Source organism: Natator depressus, chromosome 2 (genome assembly GCF_965152275.1).
Source record: "Natator depressus isolate rNatDep1 chromosome 2, rNatDep2.hap1, whole genome shotgun sequence".
Classification (NCBI taxonomy): Eukaryota; Metazoa; Chordata; order Testudines; family Cheloniidae; genus Natator; species Natator depressus.
This window is the reverse complement of record NC_134235.1, coordinates 187,697,204-187,724,726: the sequence shown is the minus strand read 5'-3', so window position 1 is coordinate 187,724,726 and position 27,523 is coordinate 187,697,204. Positions and strand designations below refer to the sequence as shown.

The 27,523-nt window shown below is 41.7% G+C and overlaps 2 protein-coding genes across 4 annotated transcripts in view; one reads left to right on the top strand and one right to left on the bottom strand.

The window, feature by feature from the left end:
• Nucleotides 1-8,443, top strand: part of SH3BP5 (SH3 domain binding protein 5) — a 61,227-nt gene extending 52,784 nt beyond the window's left edge. Inside the window, exons 8-9 of the mRNA XM_074945584.1 lie at nt 4,252-4,512; nt 5,703-8,443. Coding sequence (XP_074801685.1) covers nt 4,252-4,512; nt 5,703-5,881 — 440 coding nt within the window. The 3' untranslated portion in view covers nt 5,882-8,443. The remainder of the gene's footprint in view (nt 1-4,251; nt 4,513-5,702) is intronic.
• Nucleotides 8,444-12,846: 4,403 nt separating this feature from the next.
• CAPN7 (calpain 7) overlaps nt 12,847-27,523 on the bottom strand; it is a 42,976-nt gene continuing 28,299 nt past the window's right edge. For 2 of the 3 annotated variants that reach the window (XM_074945581.1, XM_074945582.1), the window contains 10 exons: nt 27,077-27,197; nt 26,640-26,784; nt 24,547-24,646; nt 21,642-21,777; nt 20,945-21,020; nt 18,140-18,285; nt 16,120-16,182; nt 15,350-15,480; nt 13,582-13,674; nt 12,847-13,497 (listed from right to left, as the gene is read on the bottom strand). In XM_074945581.1, the coding sequence (XP_074801682.1) occupies nt 13,353-13,497; nt 13,582-13,674; nt 15,350-15,480; nt 16,120-16,182; nt 18,140-18,285; nt 20,945-21,020; nt 21,642-21,777; nt 24,547-24,646; nt 26,640-26,784; nt 27,077-27,197 (1,156 nt within the window). In that variant the 3' untranslated portion in view covers nt 12,847-13,352. The remainder of the gene's footprint in view (nt 13,498-13,581; nt 13,675-15,349; nt 15,481-16,119; nt 16,183-18,139; nt 18,286-20,944; nt 21,021-21,641; nt 21,778-24,546; nt 24,647-26,639; nt 26,785-27,076; nt 27,198-27,523) is intronic. The other variant, XM_074945583.1, reaches the window with a different exon arrangement.

Here is a 27,523-nt window from a genome sequence, read left to right as displayed (position 1 = left end):
GTCAGGTCTGGAGATGCATCTTCTTTGAGAGACAAACAGCAGTAAGATTGCGCAGCAGGCCCAGATAGTCACCCTGTTTAGTGGAGATGATTTTGAGCTGCAAAGATTGGAACAGTCCCCAAATTCTGGGTAGCCTTGGATCTGGGTTTCTGATTCAGGCCCCTCTCTACTAGGAAGAGTGAGCTGCTAAAGAGGAGAGACTAAAATAGCTTGAGACTGAAAAGAGGCTTCCTTTTCTGTTGCCCCCAGTTATAGTTTTCTGCTCCAAAAATGATCCCTTCTGTAAATCCAATCCCACAGCTCCCTTCTCTCTGTATCTCCGCTTTTGTCTGCAGGAAAAAACCCTGTCAAAGTGCTGCTGATCACAGCACTTGTTCATAACTACATAACCAAGTCACATCTCCTCCCTGCAGCCCTAATACGCTGCCCTCATGGATATAAGCCAGCCATTAGGGCTTCTTGAAATTTTGAGGCAGGTCCCCCAAAAGTATTACTGGGCTTGTCTCTTTAGACAGTCTGTCCTCCCTGAATATAAGTACAAGCTGGTATATGCCATTATCACCCACCACCTTGGCATTATTAGATTTAGTTTTCTTCAATATTGTATTGTCTGTTAGTTGATGCTTACATCTCATTCATGGAGTGCACGCTTCTGGTGGCCAGGGATGTAAAGGAGCTAAAAATGCACGCAGTGTCCAATTTGCTGCCCACACTTCCCAAGATCAGATGCATTAGGACAACTACTCCACAACTCATTCTGTGTAGAGGGATATATCGGGCCTGGTTCTGATCTCACACCAATCTTATTACCATATAATGGTGAATACATATTGATGATTAAACCCTTCCCCCGATTTAAATTAAAAAGTCAGATTTTTAAAATTTTTTTGTTTTTATGTGAAAGTATGGCAATCTGTGTTAGGCCTATACTTATAATATGTTAAAATCATTTAAATTAAATATAAACAATAATATTATGCAGTTTGCTGCCAAGTTTTAAAGAAAATCAAACAACTGAACTGGTGGAAGCCACTGGCTAAGCACATGGAACCAGAGTTTGTTGAAGTGCTAAGCCAGCTTTTGACAGTGCAGTAGTCTCTTCTGCAGGTGCAGAGTGTGTTTTTTTTTTTTAATTTTTTTTATTTATTTCAATTTATTCAACTAGTTCAGTTCAGTGACTAGTACAGAAACCAATTGGGAGTTGAAAAAGCAGGAAAGCGTGTTTCCCTCTGCCAATCTATGAATAAAAAGTAGGTGTGAAAGAATGAGATCTACTAGTTCTAAAATCTTGAAGGACATGGTGAACAGCAACCATCACTTCAGTTCTCTGACTACAGATCATATTGCCTTTGTTTAATACATCCATTTTAAATGCAAATAATGTTTTAATAAACTTCTTATGTATCCAGTACACAAATAAAATTAACTAACCTAAACAATTAAAATGCTGTTTTATACATTGATTTCCAATTTCCATCCAGATAGAGATTGACACAAATCACAAGGAAAGAAAATTAATACTTTACTTTCTAACGCACTAAAATGGTGAATGATGCACTTATTCTGTAGCTGATAACTCTGAATAAATGTATATTAAGCTATATAATTGCATACCTAAATGTGCATAGACATTTTGCTCACCAGGAGGATAGACTAAGTACCAAATTTAGCATAAAGGCTATATTTAGTTGCAAATCAACATGTTTTAACTAATGAGAATCAGCTTTTCTTTAGGAAGACCACTATGAAGAACAAATGCAAAACAAGATTTAAATTTGGGTTTTCTGCTTGGTGATTAAAATCAGTGATTTAAATTGCTTTGACTTAAATCAGTCCACCCTGGACCAAATAGTTCCACTTCAGTGGAGTTACTCCTGACTCTCACTGGAGAGAGAGAATCCAGAATCAGGGCCTGACTGTGGATTAAAGACCTGCCAGTCCAATAAGAACATTACACCCAGAAAATTTAATTTATTGCCCATCATAATGGGTGATACCTTTCTACCCAAGACTGTTTATTTCTTGAATACAGAACAAAATTCTGTCTGCTGGGCTTAGGTGAAACTTGTAAGCAGCATACACTGATCTTTGTTGGCAATAGTAGATACTGTTCAGTTTCTTTCTTGGTACAACTTGTCTTTGGTAATTAAATATGAACTGTAATTTTCTTTAGTTGTATTTGTTCTAGACTAGCAGATTAGTGCTACTTACGAAGCAGATCATTTCTGCAAATAGGAACTACTTTGTGTAGCCACTGTTGCTCATCCCCTGCAAAATTATCTGGCACTGCCCCACATGTATTGATAAAACATGGGGAGTGGGAAGAACCAGTTGTTATGTACCAATTTTATGTCTGGAGGAGCTGGAACTCTGCTGTGCAGTCTTGGACTTAATGTTTAAAAATATCAGGAGGTGGCTGCTGTAATTATCCATCTATCATCTGCTGAAGCATTCTTAGGTCACTTCTGTAACATCTAGTACATGGAGGCTGGAGATCCTTGAAACAACAAAGTTGATGCGTGTTTCTTTGTTTGTACCCTTTATGTTTATAAATAATGAGCCAAGAGCCAGAGGTTTATAAGAAAATAGAAAAGATGCCTTGAATTTTTTCTTCGAATTTTTTCCTTGTTAACACTGTTATTGTGCTTTGTGTTCTTTTAACTGGGTTCTGAGTGAACTTTGCTTTCAATAGCAAGAACTGCAAGAAGTGTAACTGAAGATAACTTCCAGTCATTATAAATTCCGTGTTGTGTGGCTTGTTCAGCCCTGCATGGTTCTGTCAGAGGCATCAGTCCTGCCAAGGCTTATGCACATGAGTGACCCCTTTAATCGCAATGGGACTACTTGTGTCTGGGACAGCTTGGAAAAGAGACGACTAAGGGGGATATGATTGAAGACTATAAAATCATGACCGGTGTAGAGAAGGTAGACAGGGAAGTGTTATTTACTCCTCCTCCTAACACAAGAACTAGGGGTCACCAAATGAAATTAATAGGCAGCAGGTTTAAAACAAAAGGAAGTATTTTTTTCACAAAATGCACAGTCAACCTTGCCAGAGGATGTTGTGAAGGCCAAGACTATAGGGTTCAAAAAATAACTAAATAAATTCATGGAGGATAGGTCCATCAGTGGCTATTAGCCAGGATGGGCAGGGATGGTGTCCCTAACCTCTGTTTGCCAGAAGCTGGGAATGGGCGATAGGGGATGGATCACTTAGTGATTACCTGTTCTGTTCATTCCCTCTGGGACACCTGGCATTGGCCACCGTCAGAAGACAGGATACTGGGCTAGATGGACCTTTGATCTGATCCAGTATGGCTATTCTTATGTGTGCATAAGCCTTTGGCAACATGGGTCCTAATCCTGCAGTGACCAAAGACTGGAAACTTTAGCTTTAACAAGACCTACTGCACTTGTAATGCACAAAATGGAACATTACTGATTTATTCTTCCCCCACACTCAGCGAGGAGTCTGTGGCTTACTCCATCCTGTGCTCTTGACATGGTTAATGCTAATTGTAATTTTGCACGCAAAATGAGCGAGGAGACAGATTTTGTGTTGCTTAGTGATCCCTGTGCCGAGGGAGATTCTAGTGCAGTGGCTCCCAATGTATTTACCATTGTGGGCAACCAATGCTACCTGTATTGCCCTGAGGATGTCACATGGGCTGCAGCTGTGTGCTGATTGGGCTGCGGGTTGAGAACCGCTGTTCTAGTGAGTCCTGTTGGATTTTAGCTGCATAAGCAGTAAGATAACATGCAGTAGCTGAGCTCCCACCTTCTGCCACATCTGGCTTTAAAATATTACTACAGATAAATATTGACAGGCCCCAGTCAGGTATCCCATTGTGATGGGTACAGTACACTTATTACAGAGAGAGTCACTGTCCCGAACTGCTTTGTCTGGCTTACAACAGACTATAATAGGTGGACAAGACATACAAGTGGGAGGCATAGTACAGATAGGCTTGTTTTTTATCTCAACACAATGAGGAGTAATAGTAGTTGTCGCTACAGTATTGGATGGCACATCATGTTAGCTTGTTTCTCCCAAAAGCTTCTCAAGCAATGGGAATCTTTCTCCCCTCACCCAAGGCCTGCTAATGAGATGCAATGTTAATATACTGCAGAGAAATAGTTAAACTCTACGTGTATGTGCAGCCCTTAAGATAGCAATGTACATCCTGCTGATGGACAAGCTGCTTTGTGGAAATGGGAAGGCTAACTGGAATTCCCCCCCAAACATTACAGTGGCTTCTGAAGTGTTTGAGGATGACAACTGCAGCAGCTTTGTGTCTGAAGAAGATTCTGAGGCCCAGTCAGTGTCCAGTTTCAGTTCTGGTCCTACAAGTCCCTATGAGATGCCCACTCAGTTTCCTCCAGCAACGCGACCTGTAAGCCTGGACCTGCCCAGTCCTGTCTCCCTGTCCGAATTTGGGATGATGTTTCCTGTTCTAGGCCCTCGAAGTGAATGCAGTGGGGCATCATCGCCTGAATGTGAAGTTGAAAGAGGTAAGTAGAGCTGGGTTAGCCCAGGACCAATTTATTATGCAGCTTTATAATGGAGCAGAAGAACTTGCTCAGCTCCTGCAGGGATGCTGTGCTGATTGGGTTCAGACACACTGTCTGCTCTCTGGGCGGGGCCAGAGCGCTAGTTTCATCCCACAGTATTACTGCCCTTTTAAAAACATCGTTATTTATTCCCGAAAATGAGAGGTTCCCCAGTTTCACTCCTGCCTGACCCCATGTTCTATACAGCAACGATGTTAGCGGCGTAGCAGTAACTAACTGATCCATCAGTTGTTGCCTTCCACTATTTGGATTCTGATATTACATTATTTGAAGGATAAGTGCTGAGCTGTTTTGTTTTGTTTTTTTTTTTTTTGGAGGTGGGAGGAAGTAATGATGTAATCCTGCTGCCCAGTTCTGATCAAATAAGGTGCCAAAGGAGAAACAGAGCTTAGAGGATTAATCGCTCTCCTACTGAAGTCTGTCAGTCATTGCATTTGGTGATTCAGGGCACAAGACAAAACTCAGCTTGGAAGGCCAACATCCATTATTTAAGGCCTTTGTCTACACTAAAGGGAAAAGTCAATCTAAGCTATGCAATTTGAGTTACGTGAACAGCGTAACTCAAATCGACGTATCTTAGATTTACTTACCGCAGGGTCCACACTAGGCGACGTCGACGGGAGATGCTCTCCTGTCGATTTCCCTATACTCTTCTTGACCAGGAGTCGAAGGGAGAGTGATCAGCGGTCGATTTAGCAGGTCTTCACTAGACCCGCTAAATCGATTGCCAATGCATTGATTGCTGCAGTGTCAATCCTCCAGTAAGTGTAGACGAGCCCTAAGTATATTACACTTTGTCCTAGGTCAGTGGCGCTCAAACTTCTTTTACTGGTGACCCCTTTCACATAGCAAGTCTCTGAGTGTGACCCCCCCCCCTATAAACACTTTTTGATATATTTAACACCATTATAAATGCTGGAGGCAAAGCGGGATTTGGGGTGGAGGTTGACAGCTTGCGACCCCCCCATGTAATAGCCTTGCGACCCCTTGAGGGGTCCTGAGCCCCAGTTTGGGAAGCCCTGTCCTAGGTTCTTAGATACTTTGGTGAAGGAAGTTGTACGAGTGCCCACTTGACCCATATAGCATTCTAAGACTTAAGGTTTAATAACATTTTAATTGTGTCTTTGCAGGGGAAAGGGCAGAAGGGGCTGAGAACAAGATCAGCAACAAAGTGAACAAGAATAGGAGCAGCAGTGGCAACTCCACTGAAGGTCTGGCTTTGGATAACCGAATGAAGCAGCTTTCGCTCCAGTGCATGAAAGTCAAAGAGGGGATCATTGCAGACAGAAAAGCTGTACAAATTGGCTGAGTCCTCCTGCTGCTCTGGTTAATGGGAGTATAAATATACATGAACTTCAAAATGTCTGAAGAACATTGTGCCAATAACTATTTAATATATGCCAAATCTTAAGCGTTTACTCTACAAATTTAAAACTGCACTAAAGAAGTTTGATGTTGAGGGCTGAAGTTTTTTTCAGTAAAATCTTTGTAGGACAGACAAGTTGTCAAATGTGTAAGTTGTGCTTGCTGTATTTCACAGCCTTTGTAAACTGTTTTGTAGCAGCCTGGCTGAAGCAATAACTAGCATTATTCCTGTATAAACACATGCCTGTAAGGGTGTGAAATCCAAGCCAAACACTTGTGGTGAGCAGTTTGGCTTCAGTTTTGTAGAATGAGATGCACTTTAGATACAGTGGATCTCTGAAGTGTAATTGGCATATCCTTTAAACAACCGTATTTGTCTGTATTATTCTGAAACTGTAGAAGTATTTTGTATACAAGGAAGCTGTTGCATGTGTGGGTCTAGAAGTCTTCGGTCTGCCTCCAGTGCTCATGAGGAAGCTAGTCATGACCTAAAGTATTGGCCCGAGAGGGTGGCATTATTACTCAATAGTTGCGTGCTCCTTCTAACCTCCTACTTTTCAGGTGGGGAGCAGGGTGACTTTGAGGGTGAATTCAGTGCCAAAATGACAGATTTAACTTGTTTCTAAGAATTTGAGTATCATTTTTCAGCACCTGAAGTGTTGTTACTGTAAAATGAGATGAATTGATGTGTGCCAGAGAGAAGTCGTATTAGATCTTGACCTACCAAATAGTAGAAGCTTGTCCTTAAGATACGCATGAAGAAAAGGAGTTGCTAATGTGGATTGATGACGTGTTAATTTCTCTGTAGGTTGTAATGTGGGGTTTTAGAATTAAGGGACTTATAATTTTAGTATCCCCTAGAGAAACTGTTCACTAAAAATAGAAAGAGAATGGGGGCATGTTTTGGCAGCAGCTGTTAGGCAGTAGTGGTGTCTAGTAGTTATGCTAATAAGTGGTAGCAAAAATCCTAGGACAACTCAGTTTTGGTGGCTGAACATTTCTGAAAGCATCCTACTATATCTAAAGTATTCAATTTTTTGTTAATTGGATGGGAATTTAGCATCACCCAAAATATTTTCTATTCCTTGTTTTGTAGTCCTGGTGTATTTTGTCCCAGCCCCTCAGCTTGTGTATCTATTCTCAAAGTAAATGTAAAATTCTTCACACTACAGTAAACATTTTGGTTTTCCACATTTTATTTTGTGTTGTACAGTTTCAGTGTATTTGAAGTACTAAATATTTCAGTAGCTGTTCTAAACGTAGTTCCATAGTAAAATCAGAATCTGATATTTAAACCTCTTTGACTAAAATGTGCACGTAGTCCACATTCACTCAATGAAATCATCATCTCTCACGATTCCAATGCCAAATGCACTGGCAATTAGTGAAATGAAAACAGAGGCTTAATGCAGTTCCAGAATCAGTGTATTGGAGAATACCCAAATCAGGACAGTACATTTTCAAACAAGACCTAACACTAGGAATACCCTGCAGTATGTGGACAGGTATTGTCCCATTACAGCTTTGTAACTAGATTTATATGCATGACTCATTTGGTATTATGAATTTCCTATGACCAAAGATTAGTCAACTTTGTATACAGTGTTGCCTTTTTTGAAAGATCACTTATACGATGTATAAGTCCTTCCCCCGCTGCATACTAACAGTTCCGTGCTTCATTTCACTATGGAAAGCTGTAACAAAGCAAGGCAAAGTCATGGAGAAGGGAGCCTGTCCTCAGAATTAATGGAGATTCAGTGTGTTACACCTACCCATCATTTGCAGAGATGGGCTCAATGATCTGGAACTTGCAGAACAAAGGTTTAACCCTTAGATCACTAGCCTCTTTGAGCTAGACAAATACTTAAGAAGACATGTTTATATCTCCAGTTTACGAAGTAACAAATACTTTGGGAAACATGGACAGACTGTAGCTTAAATAAAATACGGAAGTGTCTCAATAAAACTGCATAATTTTCATGTTGTCACCTAATCTTTGTAGCTAAACCAATTGTCTATTCTGCCTCTATTAGGTAAACAACCAAGCAATTAAGTGCTGAGTACCTACTTTTGCAGACATGCCAACTCTCAAATGCACTTCCTTGTTTCCTTCTTCCCTTGGCATCAAATCCTTCCTACTATTAAAAGGTAAGTTACTAATTAAAGATCCAAAACACCTGCACTCTTGGAAAGTTTCTCATTTGTGCTGCACAGGACACCAAAACAGAAAGTTTTCCTTGTTACCCAGTGTACCTTCATGAAACTTCTAGGCAGATTCCAGTAGGGTGAGACATTACTAGCAGAAAGTATGTTGGGGGGTGATGTGGCCCAAGAAATTAGCAGCTGGTACCCTGCAAACCTACAGCAGAAGGGCAAACTAAGTTTTAAAGAGTAAATATGTGGAAGGGCCTCTTCCTCTGGATACCTCGGCATTCAGCAGCTAACTCCACAATTGAAGTGTGTGTGCATAGCTCGCTTTGCTGTGTTCAGGCAGGCTTTGGGGAGCACAGACATTAGTAGAAATGAAAATGCAGTTTCATAAATAATTGCTCTGACCATTTTATTGTTAAAGTTTTTATAAATGCCAATTCTGTATATCAAATACATAACGACAAATGGATATGAACAGAACATTACCATGGAATACCAAAGGCGCAAGTTCTGTCAAGTTACGTTTCGTTAGACTGCTCAAAACATCCTTTAATATTACACTAGCTGGCAGTGTGGTGTTGAAAGTATAAAAATAAGCCTTTGACATTTAAAGCATGTGTGGTAACAAGTTAGCAGCCTTGAAGTGAGATGCAATGTAAACAGCTTTACCAAAGAGTGGTGAATTGATGGCTTCTCACCTTTTAAGCTTCTTCATACTTTCGGTAATATGCACTGAAAACTGGTACTCAGTGTATTTTTTTTTTTTAATCTTAAAATTTTTCAGAGGCTGTTCTAATGTGTTTCTGAAACTCTTCTGTATGCGGCATGTTCACCTTCAGGTACAGAAGCCTTAGGTATTTCTGCTGTACAAAATATGCATATACACAATCTCGTCAGACTGCGTAAAAATGTTAATTTCAAACATTTTGCTATGTGTAGGAGAGGTCTAACTTCTAATGGAGCCTCTCAGCTTTACTGTGTTTTAGAACCACATGGATGCTGCTAGTACGGTCCCTGAAAGGTAGCTACATGCATTAAGTCCGTCTTTCTGAACTCAGACGGATTAAGCAAGGATGATTAACCTAACAGCTTTTTAAAAACAGAAGGCCCAATTCTGGACCCTACGGAGGTAAAGCATGATGTCCTCAGCAGCTCTGAGGTAGGATTCACTAGCAAACTATGTAGAGTCTACAGTGTCTAAATTGAAGGGGAAAGTGCAGAACATGCCAAAAATCCTTTTTGAAGGATACTGAAAACAGCTCTTTATAAAGTATCCTTCCTCCCACTATGTGCAACCCAGTAAACAGAGTTATTCCTCCTCTTAGAGGATCAAAGTAAGTATTCCTTTTCTTTAAAAAGACATTTCTAGGGCATTCGGTTTGCATCTGGTGACTTATGCTCCTTGTACACACAATTCCTTAGCTGTAGCACCTTTGTCATGTACTAGAGCAGTGCTACTCAAAGTGGTGGTCTGCAGACCGGTGCCGGTCCGCGAGCCAGCGGCTGCCAGTCTGCGCACACATTGGAAAAAAAAATCGCCGGTCCCCCACATCAGATAGCTAGCTGGTGATTGAAACTACTCTAGTACAGTGCTTCTCAAGCTAAGTGCAGTACATACTAATGTGAATCTTTATAGTTCTATGCTTTAAAACAAGTTTGAGTTGATACAGTTGCATGCAGAAGGAAAGTAGAACTCTCATATTTGACTGTTTGTTTGTAATTCGCTATTTTGCTATATTTCCATGTGCAAATTCCAGCCCAGACTATCTGATCCATCATTGTGTAGTAAGAAACTGACTGCAAGCAACTTGTTACAGACATCTGTATATCCCTTTAAGTCAGTCTCCCATCTCTTCTATAAGTGCTAGAATGGAGCATTCCAGAAGGATTACCTCAACATCTACAAATATTTTTAATACTAATGATCAGAATCTCTGAATGACTGGGGGGGGGAAGATTTAGCTGAGCAGTTTTGTTTTCCTGGCTGTGCAATAAAGTCATTTCCCAATAACCTGTTTACATCTGAAATCTCTCTAGAACTAGATTAAAAGATGCAATAGGCTGATTGCTTTTATTAGTAGTTGGGTAATCTGCTTTTCCTCGTTTGAAGAGACCGCAAGTCCTTCTGACATAAAGCTAAGGCTAGCATACACAAAGCCAGCGCATGCATCTATGCTACTGTCTGAGGTTCTGTGACTGAAAATTTCTTGGTGCTAGGGTGCTCCGTGCCCCAGAGAAGTAGCATGATGTAAAATGGTTCTAAATGGTCAGAGAGCCCCAAGACTGCAATATTTTGAGAGGGTTTTAGAATATAACTGACTTTCATATTCTGCATACCTAGCCTTAAATATTAATGGGGATCTGGATAGTCAAATTGTAATGCTTTGTTTTTGTAGCACTGGCACACTGTAGGCATTTACAGCCTATCTACCCTTTTGTATTCTCTGAGTAGCATATATTGCCCTGGCATTAGGGACAGTTATCAGCTTGTAATCCATGTAGAGATGGAAGATTTTGTTCCTTTATTTAATCTATACTAAATTTGGTGAACTAGTACATGGAAGCTGAAACTCAAGCTTGTTCATGTCAAATTACTGATGTAAAAGCCATTGAATTAGCTTGATGGTGATCAGAGGGAAAAATTGACTGCCTGTATAGTATCAACCAAAAGAGGATGATGTAACAAGTGATTTGGGCAAATCGATTTACTATTTTGCTGACAGGGAATTAAGAAAAATTTCACAACCTGCCTGCATGCCTTGCACAGAGTTTTGAAGGGGTAGGACTAGTAATTTAAAAAAATATTGGCCAACATTTGTTTTTTAAAGTGCAAACAGCAGCAGGTGGAGCAACACCCACAATTCAGGCCCCTTAACTGTTCCTGGCCTGTAAATCAAGGGTGGGCAAACTTTTTGGCCTGAGGGCCATGTCTGGGTATGGAAATTGTATGGCAGGCTATGAATGCTCATGAAATTGAGGGTTGGTGTGGGAAGGGGCTCTGGACTGGGGAAGGGGGTGTGGGTGAGGGCTCTGGGGTGGGGCTGGGACCAAGCAGCTCAGAGGGAGGTTGGGGGTGCAGGCTCTGGGCAGTGCTTACCTCAAGCAGCTCCCAGAAGCAGCAGCATGTCCTCCTTCCAGCTCCTACCCTGAGGGACGGCCAGGTGGGTCTGCGTACCGCCCCTGTGGTTCCCGGCCACTGGAAGCTGTAGGGGCAGCACTTGGAGCAGGGGCAACATGCAAAGCCATTGCTTCCGGGAGCTGCACAAGTCCCAGACCCTGCTCCCCAGCAGGAGCATGAGGGCCAGATTAAAATGTCTGGATGTGGCCCCTGGGCTGTAGTTTGCCTGCCTCTGCTGTAAATGGAGTAAGTGACCTAAACTGTAGCTGCAGTCCTTTGCATATATGAAGTTGTATGTGCACAAGAAGGGCTGAAACCTTACCCTACAACCTGTTTTAAATGGGACATTCAGCTTTGCATCTAAAGAGCTGGCAGAGTCCATCTTGCAGAGCTCATAAAGATCAACTTCCTGCAGTTGAACATAATTTAGGCTACTTCCTCACACTCTCTCCCCCCTCTCCCCACCATCTGCAACTGGACAGCTCTTAAATCAATGGTTCTGTCCTACAGTACAACTTTTTATCTTACAACTTCCTTGCCAAGAAGATAAGCAGTGACTTAGTTACTGGCATGGATGCAGTGTGATGTAATGCCTAACCCAGATAGTCTTTCAGAAAACTGCAATTAAAAGGCACATCTTAATGTTTTTTCCCAAAACTACTTTCTCCTCAAAGCTGCTGTCTAACCAGAGGAGAACAAACAAAGTGTCCCTGGGCTATTAAGGTGCTAGATGCATTTGCAGCAGCAAACTTTAATGGGGGAGAATCTTACTGCTTAATCTCCCCAAACTCATGCACTGGTGCTGTCTTGGGGAAAAACAACCCAAAGTTGCTGGTGGGTTTGATTGGTTGTTTTGAGTCTTGCTCCCCACAATGTCAATGTTTTACCATTGATTCCAGCAGAAGTATGGTCAAAGGCTGTAGCTAGGATTGCCAGTTTCAGCTGGATGTATTTCTGGAGGTTTCATCACATGACAACCTTTAATTAAAGATTAATTCCTGGACAGTTGGTACCCCTAGCTGCAGATTTAGGGTCTCTTGGCTGGTTACAGCTTAAGAAGGTTCCTTCTCTAACTGAATGCTGTCTTAAGCAGCCTTCTGTCTGTGGTGCTGTAATGCCAGTGCTGCAGATGTGTGGTTTATTATAGAGAAGGGAGTAGCCTCTTATCTCTCCCATCATAACTCCACACGGCCCTGCTCATGCAGAAGGGATAGTTAAATAGCTAGTATTTAAATGACAACTTTTTGTTAAAGCTGATCGACAGCTCCTCTGGCTAACCCATTCAACCGCTGAAGCCGAATACGGGAGCGTTGTATTGCTTGTACAGTGTGCTCCCTGTTCATGGCTCTTATCAGAGCACAACTTGACTTTCTCCCCCTAAAACCCTCCGAGTAAGGGGCAGTGTAAACAACTGTGCTTTTTAAACATCCAGAACAGCACCCGCTGCCTTTTACTTCATTATTCCTGTGGGCTCTAAATCAGTGGTTCTCAAACGTTTGTACTAGTGCCCCCTTTCACATAGCAAGCCTGTGTGTGTGACACCCCCCCCCCCCTTTTAAAGTAAAAACACTTTAACACCATTATAAATGCTGGAGGCAAAGCGGGGTTTGGGGTGGAGGCTGACAGCTCATGACCCCCCATGTAATAGCCTCATGCCCCCCAAGGGGTCCCAACCCCCAGTTTGAGAACCCCTGCTCTAAACGCACACAGACCCCTTCCTTTTTCTCTACAATGTTTACTGTAAAAGTTAAGCAATGATTGTTAGAACTAAGCTACCCTGTGTGGGGGGAGAGGAAAGACTTCAAAACTTGATGAGGTATAAGGCGCCAAACTGCAGTAAGCTAAGGCCTGCTATTGATTAATAAGATTTACATTCAAACATTTCACGCAAAAATTTACCATCAATGGTTCTGAAGCGTTCTCTCACCCTAATGGCTGCACAGCAAAAAGCATGAGTAAACTCTGAAGTGGCTAATGCAGTGAGATTGGTGGCCCAAGCCCTGGGCTATTACTTTTTCCAGGTAGAGTGCAGTTTTATGCATCTTGTGTCAATGGTTGGGGGATATATTTCCCCAGTGTTTTCAGGAGATGGCATTGCTCTAGCTCTTGACTTCTTCCCTAGAGACTAATGTAGAGACTTGCCACCTCATTGCAGTTGTGATGTCTTAAGAGGGGTAGCGCTATTAAAGTCCAAGAAGAAAGGACCCTCTTGCTGAGGCAGGAACGTGCTGGGAATAATATTGTAAACTCCAGCTGGTACATTCTCCACCTCCATGTAGCAAAATCCACATCTGATTAAAAAAATACAATGCCAGCTTAATAAGGTGTATTTAAGGGAGAAAGGAAAAGTGTATCGATAATCAAATGAGCATTACCTGTAGTCACCACTGCTCTTCTTCTGAAAGCCAGAGGGACCAGGATCTCCTACTGTAGAGACTGTGACAAGTTCAAACCCCACACTGTACTGCCTACATGTAAAGACAGGTTTCATTACCCTTACTTTAAATGTCAAATAGAAGATTTACCAAATTAAACTTGAGCTATAACTGGAAGACAACTGCAAGCAACTAGCACATCTGCAAGTTATTTCTGTTCTTAATTAGAGCATTATTTTTGCCACTTAAGTACACTTGTCAGCACTTGCATTCAGAAACTCAGACACAAATTTAATATTTGGCTGCAAAAAAGCTTTCCGTCCAAGAACTGAAATAGGTGGGAGATGCCAGTTGGGCTGCACACATCCACTACACGAAGGGGGTTATGCTTGTGTTTGTATAGATCAGTGCATGTGCTGAATGAATAGCCGAGACCACAGAACAAATTAAGTTACATGTGTCCAGATTTCATTGACTTCCATGGAATTTTCCCCAAGCTGCATCTCTGTAACTGAGGACAAGTTGGCTCTACATATCAGAGGAGGTGCATGCCTCTTCCCCTTCAACCTGGAATCCAAATCTCAAGGAGCAGGGGTGCCATAAGGAAAGTGCCAAGTTACTGCTGCAGCAGGCTAGTGACAGGTAACTAACCTAGTCTTGCCTACATGAAACTGCTTCTACAGATCCTCATTTTTGGAGAGAGCAAGTGTTGCTTATGTACCTTGAAGCAACATGAATGAGTGCTTTGCCAAAACTAACACCTACCTACCTGCCTCCTCCTTATAATACTGTTCAGTGACCAGACACGGACCCTCTAGTGTCAGTTAGAACCATGCATAGGTGCCTGCTACTGGGGCTCTGCTAGAAAGTGACAGTGGGGGCCAGGAGGCTTGCCACTCACTGCTTCACCTGTTACTGAGTGAAGACATGAACACCGTCTTTCTGATGGGAGAGGTCCTAACATGACCATGAAGAGTCACTGGAATTGCATTGGTTGTAAGGGTTGTAGCCTCAGTGTCTATATTATAATCTGCCTTCCCAAATTCCTCCTACAGTTTTAACGGCAGAAGTTGTTCTCAGGAAGTAGATGCAATATGGGGGATGCACAATTACCACGTGCTACCTCAGAGCGGAGTGCATTTCAGTGATGGGCAAACGCCCCGTGTAGCTTTCAGGATGAATGGTGCTCTAGTGCTATACACATGCCTCCCTCAATGCATGCAGCTCAATGGTGGTGACAGTGTGGACTGGCACAGCCTTAGAGCACAAACAGAACGTGAGCTGTAGCCTGCCATCCCGAGAGAGCACATCTTCTGTCACACCTGCAAGGGTAAGGGGAAGTCCTCCTGCATGTTGACTACTGCAGGGGTGAAAGGGCCACAGGCATGGCTAGCCATCCTAAGGGCCATGCCAGGGCAAGGAAGGCCCCCTGTGCCATGCAAGGCCCAGCTGTGGTCTGACCCCTAACCAGCAGATAGAAAGGGGATTCTGGCATATGGGGAGAATTCAAGAGGGAAAGATGAGTTATCCTTAACAGAAAAAATGATTCACTGTTTAACAGCTGGGTGGAGAGTGGAAGCTGCTTGAGAAATATGAGAATGAGGGGGAAACCCAGTAATAAGGATTGGTTCAGCTGGAAATTAAGTGGCCTTTAAAGCTAAAGTTTGTTCTGACAGGTTAAGTAAAAAAAAAAAAAAAAAGCAGCTTACACTTGATCTGTATCTCATGTTCTAACTGTACTGATACACAGCATTTATTCTTCACAAACCTTGGTCCTCTTAGTTCAATTAGCAGTGGCCCAGTCTTCTCCAGCTGAAATTGGTAAATGGGGTTGTTTTTGTAGGAATCTCTGAAGTTTCCACAGCCTCCAGCACTATGACCTTTCCACTGACCATTAACCTGAGAACAAAACAAAACAGATGGTGCCTTTTTATTTCTGGCAGATCTTGCTTTCTCTCTCTAGTTTCAATACAGAGAAATAAAAAAGTGAAGTCCTGGATTCTTCTCACTTCAGTTGACTACTTGTGTAACTCCATTAATTTCAATAGTTACTCCTGATTTATAGCAGCATAGATAAGATCAGAATTATTTTCAGTGTTTAGAAAAAAAAAATCAATTTTTTTTTACATAGTGCCTTCCACTTCAACAAATATTAAAGCTATTTAGATCAAAGCCTCAGACCCCTTCTCATTTGGATTAAACAATTCAGTATCTATATTTTCCTTGATCATATTCAGGCCACTACCTTCTAGTCCTAACAACCCAAAAAGAGCAAGAGTTTCTGGATATAGATAAAAAATGAAGCTCACAAGTTATTCCAATCACACTACTGTAGAGGATTCACAATACAGACATTCTAAGTCAAAAAATACATTTGTGTTTCATCAAGAGGCTCATTTTGCATGGAAAATACCAAACAAAATAATCTGAAATTAACTAATACAAAATTATATAAAACAACCCCAGAGACAGAATTCCACACGCCTATAGCAGATTAACAAGCAGCACTGATTTATGGAAGAAAATCCAATTTCTTACCCGTCTGGAGGTGGTGTATGGGGTAGGGATCTTGGTAAAGGTAAACTTGCACACTGAATACACCTAGATTGTGGAAGAAGAATTCAGTCACACAAACCAACCAAGCACACACAGTGTGAAGCCATGACCGAATATCATTATGGGGAAAAAGTGGCTTTATGTGCACAGCAACTTTGGAGATTTCGAGTCCCCATCTGTCTCTGATAGGTAAAAGATGCAGACGGACATCAGCTATAGCGGTCAATATATAGTGGTCTACACAAATAGAGAGAACATTCCCTATTCCTCTTCCTTATACTGGGGAAAAAAACAGATCCTTCGAACCTTACTAATGGTTGGAGGGCACAGAGTATAACCGGAATCATGGGCACCCGTACTCCTTCCCTTTCAACTATTAAGCCCTAGTCCCTTCACCAAAGCAAACTGAACACCTATAGTGGTGCTTTAATATGCTCTCTGATACTTAGCACAGTATAGCACAATGCATGCTCCCCTAAAGCTCCAGCTAGCCACTCCATGTGTTTAGTGTGCAGAGCAGAGGGACACCAAGCAGATGATGTATGGACAGGAAAAGGCTGGTGACATTAAATGAGAACCAGAAACACTTTCTGCCCAGTGAGTACTGGGAAGCAGCAGATACCACCCAGAATAACATGCCTGTCAAAGTTTGTGTATTTGAAATGTAAAGTCACCATAGGGTGACTTGGGCTACAGTGCTTGGGCTCCAACCATTATCCTCCACTGCCCTCCCTTCCCCCAGAATGCTTTTGGGTGGGGATTGAGATTAATATTTGAGTAGTGAAATAAAGGGCAGTTGTTTGCTCTGAACTATGTCCTCCTCACAATTCTTTTGTTGAGAACGCAGCTCATTTCTCATTGTTTGTGAGCAATCAAGTCATTTTAAATGCAGAGCTCAACACAGGTGCAAAACAGCAGCAGTGGAGTCCTCCGCTTCCACCAGTGCTTGTCAAAGCGGCCTGCAGTGAAGTCCAGTAGGCCAGAGGTGCACTGGGGCAAGCACGACTGAACTGCATCCAATGCCGTGTCACGTTTCTATAGTGTAAAGAATGTAGGGGGAGAGGGTATGAATGGTCTTATTTTCTGTAGTGGCAAAGGAAATGCGAACACATTATCATGGGATTTGTCAGTTACATGATGACCTTTCATTCTGATTACTATGTATGTGAGGATTTAGGGAAAAAAATACTTTAAACCATCTTTACTGAAATATGAAGTGGATGAAGGCTGGATAGTGCAATGATGAGCTAGTGCTAAAGCATCTGGAAGCAGATGTTCAGTTTTAGCTGAGGGAAATAAAACAAATCCTTTCATCTTTTTAACCTAGTCCTATTATAAAATTAGGATCAAGAGAGGTTCTGGACTGTGGTAATGTAACAAAGCACTGCATGCAAGAACTGACTCTATATTGCCCTCACTAGATGGAGATCCATATATGGGTATGTCTACACAGCAGCTGGAGGTATAATTCCCAGCTCAGGAAGACATACACACTACAGCTCAGCTAACATGTTAAAAATAGCAGCGTGGCCAGAGAGGTTGGCAGTGGCCCAGGTTAGCCACCTGCATATAGTCCCACCTGACCCCGGGTATGTTCGCAGGCAGCTAGCCTGAGTTGCTGCCTGTGCCATCATGGCCACTCTGCTATTTTTAGCACCTTACCTCAAGCTGAGCTAGTGTGTGTCTGTCTGAGCTGGGAATCTCACCTCCTAGCTGCTCTACAGACATGCACTAAAGCACTTACCTACACAGTGCTTCCCTTTCTCCAGTGCGTCCTATCCATGATTCACATCTTCCCCCGAGCCCTTCCAAAAACACAACTATATTCATCTAAAAATAAATACTTTGAAATATAGGGCAATCAACTTAAAAATGGTCCCCAGGATCACCAGACACTTCCCATCACTCTTACCAATGGGGAGGATTTTCTCTTTGCTATGTTTTCCCACTGAATTCAAATACTCCACTTATAATACGATTGTAGTTTCTCTATAGTACATACCCTCAGAGTATAGTGGATTGTGTTCTGTTTCTCATACTGGGACACCACCAGTGTAAACGTATGGGACCCTGGAGATGTCAGCGCTATCTTGGTCAGATAGTGGGGACTGTTGATACGAATCCCATCAATATATGGGGCAGGATCAGCTGGAAAGAAAGAGATGCATGTTTCCTCACCACCAAAAAAACCCCAGCACTGGTGAAAATCTCTATCCATTCTGTCTCATCACTGGGCTTTATGCTAGGAAAGTCATTCTGCTGGCACCAAGCTGGTGACACAAGAATACAAGCTACATTCAGACTAGCTAATGGTAAAAATAATATCTTCAACTTTCACTAATGAAACACTCAAAAGGCTTTCAAGAGCAACTCCAACCAGTGTTTGGGAATTGGGTATGATATGGCATCCACTCATTGTGCCATAGATGCCTTTTCAGGATGCACTGGGAAATGCAACCTAATGCCCTTTTCTTGCATCATAGGCCTCATCCAACTTCCAGTGACTTCAATGGGAGTGGATCAGGCCCAATATCTCTACTCTAGAGAGAGTTCTACTGTGATTTTAAGTAGACATTTTAAATAAGACCCAGAATCTTAAATTAAAATATATTTGAGGGGAAGAGACCCTCTCAAACTTTTTCCTGTGATGAATTCCTTATGGAGGCTCCCTGCTGGGATGGCAAGACAAGTTCAGGAATAAAAAGACAGGATCTGGGCTGTGGACGTGTCCAAAGGTTTTAAGGGTGAAGCTTCCTAACATGCTACATTTTCTCTTTTTCCCCCTACCCCCACTCTCCTAGAAGAGAGGACACAGTACATTTCTAACTTTGCAACTGTAGACTGCATTCCACTATCAACCCACATAGCTGCAGTCTAAACGTTTGCTTTACTATAGCTACATAATACAGTGACATAATCTGACAGATAATGCTTAAGAACCTTTCAGGAATATTCAGCCTCTTACAGGGACCTTGGTTTTTTTCAGGATTGTTTCTGTTCCACTGAAAATCACTGGGAATCTAGTCACTGACTTCAATAGGTCCAGGATCAGGCCCTTCATTCTCTTGACAAGGGACTCTGTTCTTTTTAACGGGGGGAGTGGGGGGGGGGGGAAGGGATTAACAGAAAACAAATTGAAGCTTAGCATTGGGAAATCCACCTCTCCATGCCAAAGGATTAAACTGTATTTTAACAGATGGGTGAAATAATATTGCAGCTTTACAAATCTGTTGCAATTCCCAGTTCAGCGGAAAGAGTGTTTTAAAGCAGTTTGATGAATCTGTCAGTTTGAAAGCTCCATTAAAAAAAAACTGGGCCATAAAACAAAAACTGGATAGATCATGTGTTGAAAGTAAGAGGTCAAACAGCCTCTTTGGAAGATCGCTCGTAGATCTTTCAGACACAGATGAAACCTTCAGTTCCTCCACTGTACAAATGCACTGACACTCGGTGAGAATATTTTTGGTCTAACGCGCCATGCAAGTGCTGCTGCTAGTGCTAGTCACACCAGAAGCATGTCTCTGATACAGCAGGAAGGAACACAAACAGTTTTAATGAGATCAGCTCTTGCAAAAATGGATGACTATCTGCCTAGGTCCCAAAGGGCCTTCACTGCAGGAACACAGCCTGGAATCAAAGAGGAACTCATTGGCAGAGTTCACTGAACAAGTTGGCAGATGATGGGCTCAGCCCTTATTAACAACTGCTGCAATAAAACCAAAAAAGGTAGTGTATAAGTATAATTAACCTTTCCCCTAAAGGGCACGAAGAGCCACCAGCAACCCAACCTCAAACCCAGTTTTACGCAGGGAGCTGCCTGGCTGTAACCAACAATGGGCTTAGTCCTGATTGCCTTGGACTGTTTTCACTGCAACAAGAGGTGAGGTTTGTACATTGAGATCACTAGCTTGAGGTCCGTGGAGATGAGGCACAGGTAGTTTCTACCTTGAAGTAGCAAATCAAGATCAACTTTATACCCTCCCACCTGGGTTTGACCTTGACTTGCCATATCAAGGTGAAAACTACCTGTGCCTCATCGGCTCTAGGATTTTAGTTAGCTATCTTGATACAGAAACCCCACCTATTACTGCAATGAAGACAAAGCCTTACAAATAGTCCCATTGACTTCAACGCAAGCAGGATTTAGCCCATAGTGACCAGGGCCAAGGCATTCAATTTTGGGGGGGTAAAGTTAGGCAATGAAAATCGATAGTTAAACACTTCACCCTTAACTCAGTAAAGCACTGAAACATGTGCCTATCTCTAAGTACATCCTTAGGCGTAGATTTAAGTGCTTTGCTGATTTAAATAAAAGGCATTTATCAGCCGGTGCTGAGCACCCACAGCTTCCACTCAATGCAAATAGCCATAAAAAAAAGTTCTACTTTTTGCAGTTTTTTATTCCACAAAAGTAGGGAATGATTGTGCCTTTAGATAATCAGGAGCACACTGTCACCTCCCTTTTAACATTCCCTACCCTCTGTCTGTGCAGGCACAGCAGCTGGTTTTACAAGAGAAATAGATATAAGAACGGTGCCTGTTTAAGAGGCAATGGATTTCTGTATATCTGAGGGCAGGACTGAGCCCCTTAGATCTCTCCACAATGGAAGTAGGCCAAAGTACACATTGAGACTTTATTGGTTGGTCAATCAGAGCTGCAACTGACCACACTGAAGTCTGAGTCCTCCCTCCCTCCTTCAGACTTGGGGTTTCCCATTCATGAATGGCTCTAACCAGCTTCTTAAAAAAATTAGCAAGTCTTCATCCACTCGTGAGCATCAGTTTGACATCTAAAAAACACACGTACCTGGATAGTAAACTTTTTTCCCATCAGTCTTGTACACGACCATTGTGATGAATTCCCGATTGCGCGCGAAGTCATCCTAAAAAGATATTATTAAAATGAGTAGAACACAGATCCAAAACTACTACTAATGCATTGTGTAATTCAAATTCATATTCCATTGCTGCTTTTTTATTAACAACGTAGCTTGATTTGGCATTTATATTTACTGAGGTGCCTATTCCAGCTCCCACGGAAGCCAGTAAAGAATCTGCCAAGGACTTCACTAAGAACTGATCAGGCCTCTAGCATATTGCTCTTAGGCCTGATTAGGGATGGATTTACTAATGATGGAAAAAATCCTTCTATAGCTGTAACACATGTGTACACTACAGTGCGACAGCTTGGAGGAGGAGAAGTAATTTCACGACAAGTTTATTTAAAATATATGAATAAAAAAAACTGTTAGAGAGATTACATACATCTTACCATAATGAACTAATTAAACACCATGATTAGGGCAGAACAGAAGCTGTATGACATACACTTATGTACCATGATCTGAATTCCCCACTACTTCTGCAGTTGAAAAAGACAGTGAGGTTCACTAGGATCTAGAGAATCAGACAGAAAATCTTTTACCCAGATCTGACTATATTCTCAATTATAATAAATCTGCAGGAAAAATAGTATTATATCAATCAGAAGAATAATTTAATACCTTGTCTGTAATGTGTCTGCTGAGCAGAACCCAGACAGCAGCTCCACCTTGTGGACATTGTACTTCCAGTCTGTACTGTGGATTATTAGCCAGGCTGTAAGCATCTTTCACTGGGCCTTGTTTTGCATCCCAAGTACTAAAAGTAATAAGAAGTTGATGAATAAGATACTAATTCATATTTCTACAAGTAACTGCAAATCCTGCACAGAAGTGATAGTTTTCCTTGAGTAGTAAGTAACAAAAGCTAAATGATTTCCCACTGAAACCTACATAACTTCTAGCCATAAGCATGACAATGGTTACAAAGCACAGCTGTGTGAGAAACACTATCCCTAACACTTTCTTTTACAGATGGCTGTACTGCAGTACAAACGCTGAATCGGAACAGCGCTGTGAATAAGACGACCATGCACAACACACTATAAAAGCTAAAACCATGATTTATTCACACCCACGGGGTAATGAGTTATTGCCATGTATGGCATAAAAGCTGGCATGTGGAAGGGAACCTGTGCTTTCTGTAATTGTAGGACTGTTTAAAAGCTATTAAAATATGGTTAGATCCAAAACCTACACACATTGGTCTCTTCCCCTTTTATACACAGAGGGGGCTTTTCAGTTTTAATTAGCAGCTCCACCTTTGGACCAGCAGCAGCTTGAATCATAATTTCAAAGCTTTCACACCACCTTGTGTGTTGCCTGGAGGAGGATGCTTGATGTGAAAAACAACAGAAGGGGATTAATGCTTCACTAAAAAGCCTAGAACACTGTGCGGATGAACATGGGGATACAGGCTCTTTTCTTGTCTAGAATTTTCCATTTTACTCAGATGTGATCCATGGAATGCTGCATTATAAAGTAGCAAGTCCCAATTATTACTGTTACACCTTTATGGTAATGGCCACTATGTGCCAGGTGCTTTCCTGACAGAGGAGGAACAGTCCCCGACAATAGAAGGACAGCCAGACACTTGGGAAATTGGAAACAATGTTTTCCTTTCTTTTTTACTTAATATACACATTAAAGAGTCTTGCTGTAGGCAGCACAGTAGAAGTGGGTCTTCAAGACTGAATTAAATGTGGATACAGCAAGAGCCTTTGCAAAAGTTGTACCATGCACAGCGAGTGGCACAGAAGGCGGCATGAAGAGGTTTGTGTAAATCTGATACATGGGCCAACAGGGTGAGAACACTGGCAAAAGTGGAGGTGACAACACAAAGTGAGAGGAGTTCAGAGCAGTGAGGAGTGACAGAGTTACACACAGCTTAGAAGGGAGTGACAGGAAGCCAGAATTTGATGTGACAGAGGATGGGGAGCCAGTGGAGGGATTTAGCCGGGGGGTGAGGTGATCAAATCAATGGACAAAGAAGATGACTTATGACAGTGAATGCTGAAATGCAGAGTTATGGCTAAGGTCATGGGACGACTCCATCCCAAGTTAATAATTCCAGTGATTTTTTAAAAGTGCAAATATTCTTAATTTATCTGGGAGAGACTGCATTCATTGCACAAGCTACATACTTTTACTTATCCCATGTTCCTGGGATGTTAGTAACTGCCCTATTCTTCAAGCACCCTCAGCAGACTACATTAACTCCTCGCTTAATGTTCTATTTATGTTCTTGAAAAATGCTACTTTAATCGAAATGATGTGAAGTGAATCCAATTTCTCCATAAGAGTTAATGTAAATGGGGTGGGTAAGTTCCAGGCAAATTTTTTTAGCCGGACAAAAGATATACACACTGTAAGTTTTAAACAATTTAATATCCTACATAGCAAGGATGATTGTGAAGCTTGGTTGAGGTGGTGAAGTCAGAGGGTGGGATATTTCCCAGGGGATGCCTGTTAAATGATGAACTAGCACTCGGCTGAGCCCTCAAGGGTTAACACATTGTTGTTAATTTGGCCTCACACTCTACAAGGCAGCACGAATGGAGGGAGGGGAGACAGCATGGGGGGGAGGGGGAGGAGAAAAGAGAGAGAGAGAGTGTGAGTGTGGACAGACAGACGTGTGTTGCCCCTTTAAGGATGCTGACGCCATTCTAAGTACACTGCCTTTTTAAGTAGATTAGCAAGTTGAAACAGCAGCTGCTGCCAGCAAGCTCCCTCCGTCCTGAGCCCTGTCATGTTGTGCCGCCCGCCCCCCCCCCCCCGGTGGAGATGGGGTCAGGGGGAGGGGGACACCCTGACATTAGCACCCCTCTTTCCGCCCCCTGCACAGCAAGCAGGAGGCTCCCAGGAGCAGCTCCAAGGCAGAGGACAGGCGCAGGACATGGCAGTGGGGGGAGGGACAGCTGAACTGCCGGCAATGGATAGTCTGATGGGCAGCTGCTGCACAGAGAACTTAGGGGAACTGATAGGGGGGCTGCCGGTCCACCCTGGTTCCAAGCCCCCACCAGCTAGCTGCAACGGGCTGCTCTTTTTGCAAGCCGTGGACAAAGCAGGCGGCTGCCACACAACGTTATAATGGAGCATTGCACAACTTTAAACGAGCATGTCCTCTAATTGATCAGCAACGTAACAACAAAACAACATTAACTGGAATGACATTAAGTGAGGGGTTACTGTATTCAGGGAAAACGTGGATGGAAGATGCAGAAGGCTACAGCAAGTCCAACTGCTCAGCAGTTGGTACTGAGGTCAGTGGAGTTACACTGCATTTATGTGAGTGCAATGAAGAACAGAATCTGGACCATGGTTTTTAAAGTGGGACGTCAGGCTCTGAATGAAGAGACTGGTCTCCAGCCAATGCTCATAAATCGGGCACTGATGAGGAGAAAGGAGAGAAGGAAAATGCCACATCAATATTGTTGATTTAAACTTCAAATTAATATTTACTAAAATATATACATATATTTGACTATGTTGTAGATCTTAACATTTCAATCTTTTCTGTTGGACCAACCTGTGAATACATGTTGATTCTTTAAAAAGACTTGGGTTCCAGCTCAAATAAATAACATCATAATACTGGCAAAGATCCTCCCAGGCAATCCAGAAAATCCCTATAAAGGAAACACATTTTTCATTGTTTGCTTGTAAAATATCTTTGCTCTACGCATTTTGCAGGACCCTAATTAAACACAAGCTCCAAGGTTTGTATAAAATTCATTCTCGTAAACCTGAATACAAATGTCCATGCTGTTCACCTTCCCTATCTAAAAACAACCTCCAAAACACGCCAGTTTGGTAAACCAAGAGAGACTGAAGTTGACCTCTGAGTCACCATCTGGTCACTGTCTCTGCTGATCGGTTAGGCTGCCTTTGCTTTTCCTCAGCAGAAAGAATATTTTGCATTTTTAAGTGATGAGCAAAAGCTGTAATCCTTGTGCCCTCCTAAGAGTAGCAATGTTAATCACTTCTGTGCTGCCCCCTACTTTCTTAGGATTCTGAAAAATTAGATACAATTAATAGGTAACCTCCAGTTTAGGCCATCTAGCTCACTGTTTTCTACCTATTTAACTGAAGGTCCATCAGAGAGGGAACATCACTTGTCCAGCAGAACAAGCTCTTACTCTGAAAGGAAAGTACGCATGGCATTGTTTGAGATCTTTCCCTAGCATTCCACTTAACATCCATTTGGGTGCGCTCTAGCACACTGGAATTTGCTTTATCTTTACAATATTCACCTGCAATAATTATCCTCTCCCCAGCGTACCCAACTGCAACCACAGCCAAAGCTACTACTACTAAAATCCTGCTCCTTGAACTCTCCATATGATCACAGCACTGTAACACAAGCTGCTAATACAGATGTATTTCAGACTTACAGTACAAAGAACATCCAGTCATTGGAACTGTACATTTTGATACCAAGACTAGTCAGATACCAATCCAATCATAAAAGGTAACATCTTTACAAATGTACTTCAGAACCAAGGGATTTAAATCCAAGTACTGTCAAGTGAAGCCAGAGTCAGGATGGAATTATTTTCTGCTAATAAATAACGTTTTTCCACCTAGCTATTTACACCACATTCATCAACATGGAATCTCAGTGCCTGTGTGTCCATCATTTTGTAAACAATATGACACCAGACCAAAAAAAGGTTAATTAATTACAGTGGGGAGACAAGAGACAACTGTTAGCAAAAAGGAAAAAAAAAAAAACTACATTGTATTTCCAAAGTGGAGCAGCTATTGTAGCGTTTGGGAACTGGCTGATCGAGTGGCAGCATTTTGCCTTGCCACATGGAAAGCCCATGCTGATTTCCTTGATACAGTGCATTGGTTCTTCCTGGGGGAAGATGGAGCAACAAGACAGGCCTGGTATTGCTCAAGCAATCTCTCTACGTAATTATGTAGTAGTCCTCTTGGGCTCAAAGAAATCTCAGCCACTTATAGTCATCCAGTCAACAAGTGCATGCAACTAGAGACTTGTGTACATTAAAGTGTAGCACAGGGAGAAAATTTTGAAGTCTCCAGTACAGACATCATGGATCTCTTCGGTGTAAGGAAATAAAACATTCCTTACAAGGAGCATATGAACGTGTGTTTCTGAATGCAAGGAAAACAGCTAATGAAGTACTGAAGAGTCCACTCGTGTACTAGTAAACGGTATTATGAGGTTTCTCAGTATGTGTTCTGAAGTATTAAGGATGGCCAAAACCACATGATTAAAAAAAGGAAAATAGAAGCGAATACTTAAATTTAAAATATATGAAATGACCCACTCTACTTGAAATCTAGCCAATTTTGAAACATAAGTTTAAAGTAATATCAGGTACTTCTTCCCTGCCTTTGCCATTTTTTGGTTACTTTAGTCTTGTTTACTGTCCTCCCCCTATTGCTGTGTGAATGACCCACAACAACAAGGAAACTGACCCCCCTCCACATACTTACTCTCAATTACTCAAATTGACATAAGATCTTTTTTCCTAATCTTTTAGTGATAGTATCTTCAAATGTTACTTGTAACAAAAGTAAACAAAAAAAAACCCCAGTCAAAGAGAAGTATGATTCTTTTTGACTTGACACCATCCTTTTAATTCATTTTACCATTGTCTATTTTTTGAGCTGTTCTTGGATCAAAGTTTAAGTATTTTTGTAGGCCTGGGGTCCAATTTTTCACATCATTTTCACTGTATCTTCCTTTCCAGCGTAAGTGACTCCAGGGATTTTTCAACTGGAGGAATCGAAGCCCCTAGAGAAACAGTAAATTAAAAAAATCATCTGGTTATCTTGTCAAGATAAGAGTGAACATATTGTTAATCTTACCTACTAGGTACACAAAATAACACTGTATTTCCTTAAGTGTTTAGTAAGTTTTTTGGAATAACTTGATAAAGCTCTTGAGCAAGATAAAGATTTCAAGCCCCTTCTTTGAGCAAAACTCCACTGTCACTGGACAGTCATGTTTAAATCCACCATCTATTACAATTGATGACAGGTAAGTAAAAAGCACCCAGTACAAAGCTTCTTGTTTTACTGGATACCTTATATTCTCTAATATCCAAAACAGCATATGCATGGGTTGGAACTAAACCCCATTTCTCTCCTTCCTCTTCAGACATCACTCCAGTTGCTGTTGTGATAAGGACATCGCCTTTGTGAAATCTGGGGGGGAAATTAAGGAAGCTTAGTTTAGGTTATTAGCACATGTAAAATGATCAGTGTAATAATATTATATTTATTGAACACTAAACTCTCTTCTTCCAAATTGTCGTATTGTTAAGACCCAACTTTGCAAACCTGGAGTGTAAGTAATCTTTTCTGAAGGAGACAGAAATTATTTGTACAAGCTCAATAAAAGAAGGTATAATCGTTACTTTTCAATATTTAAGATCAGGCTCTAGTAGGAAAATTACTGTTGTCATAAAAACAACGTGTCAGATTCAGTCTTACACTGACAATGTCACTTATTAAAGATACTCACTCAGTGA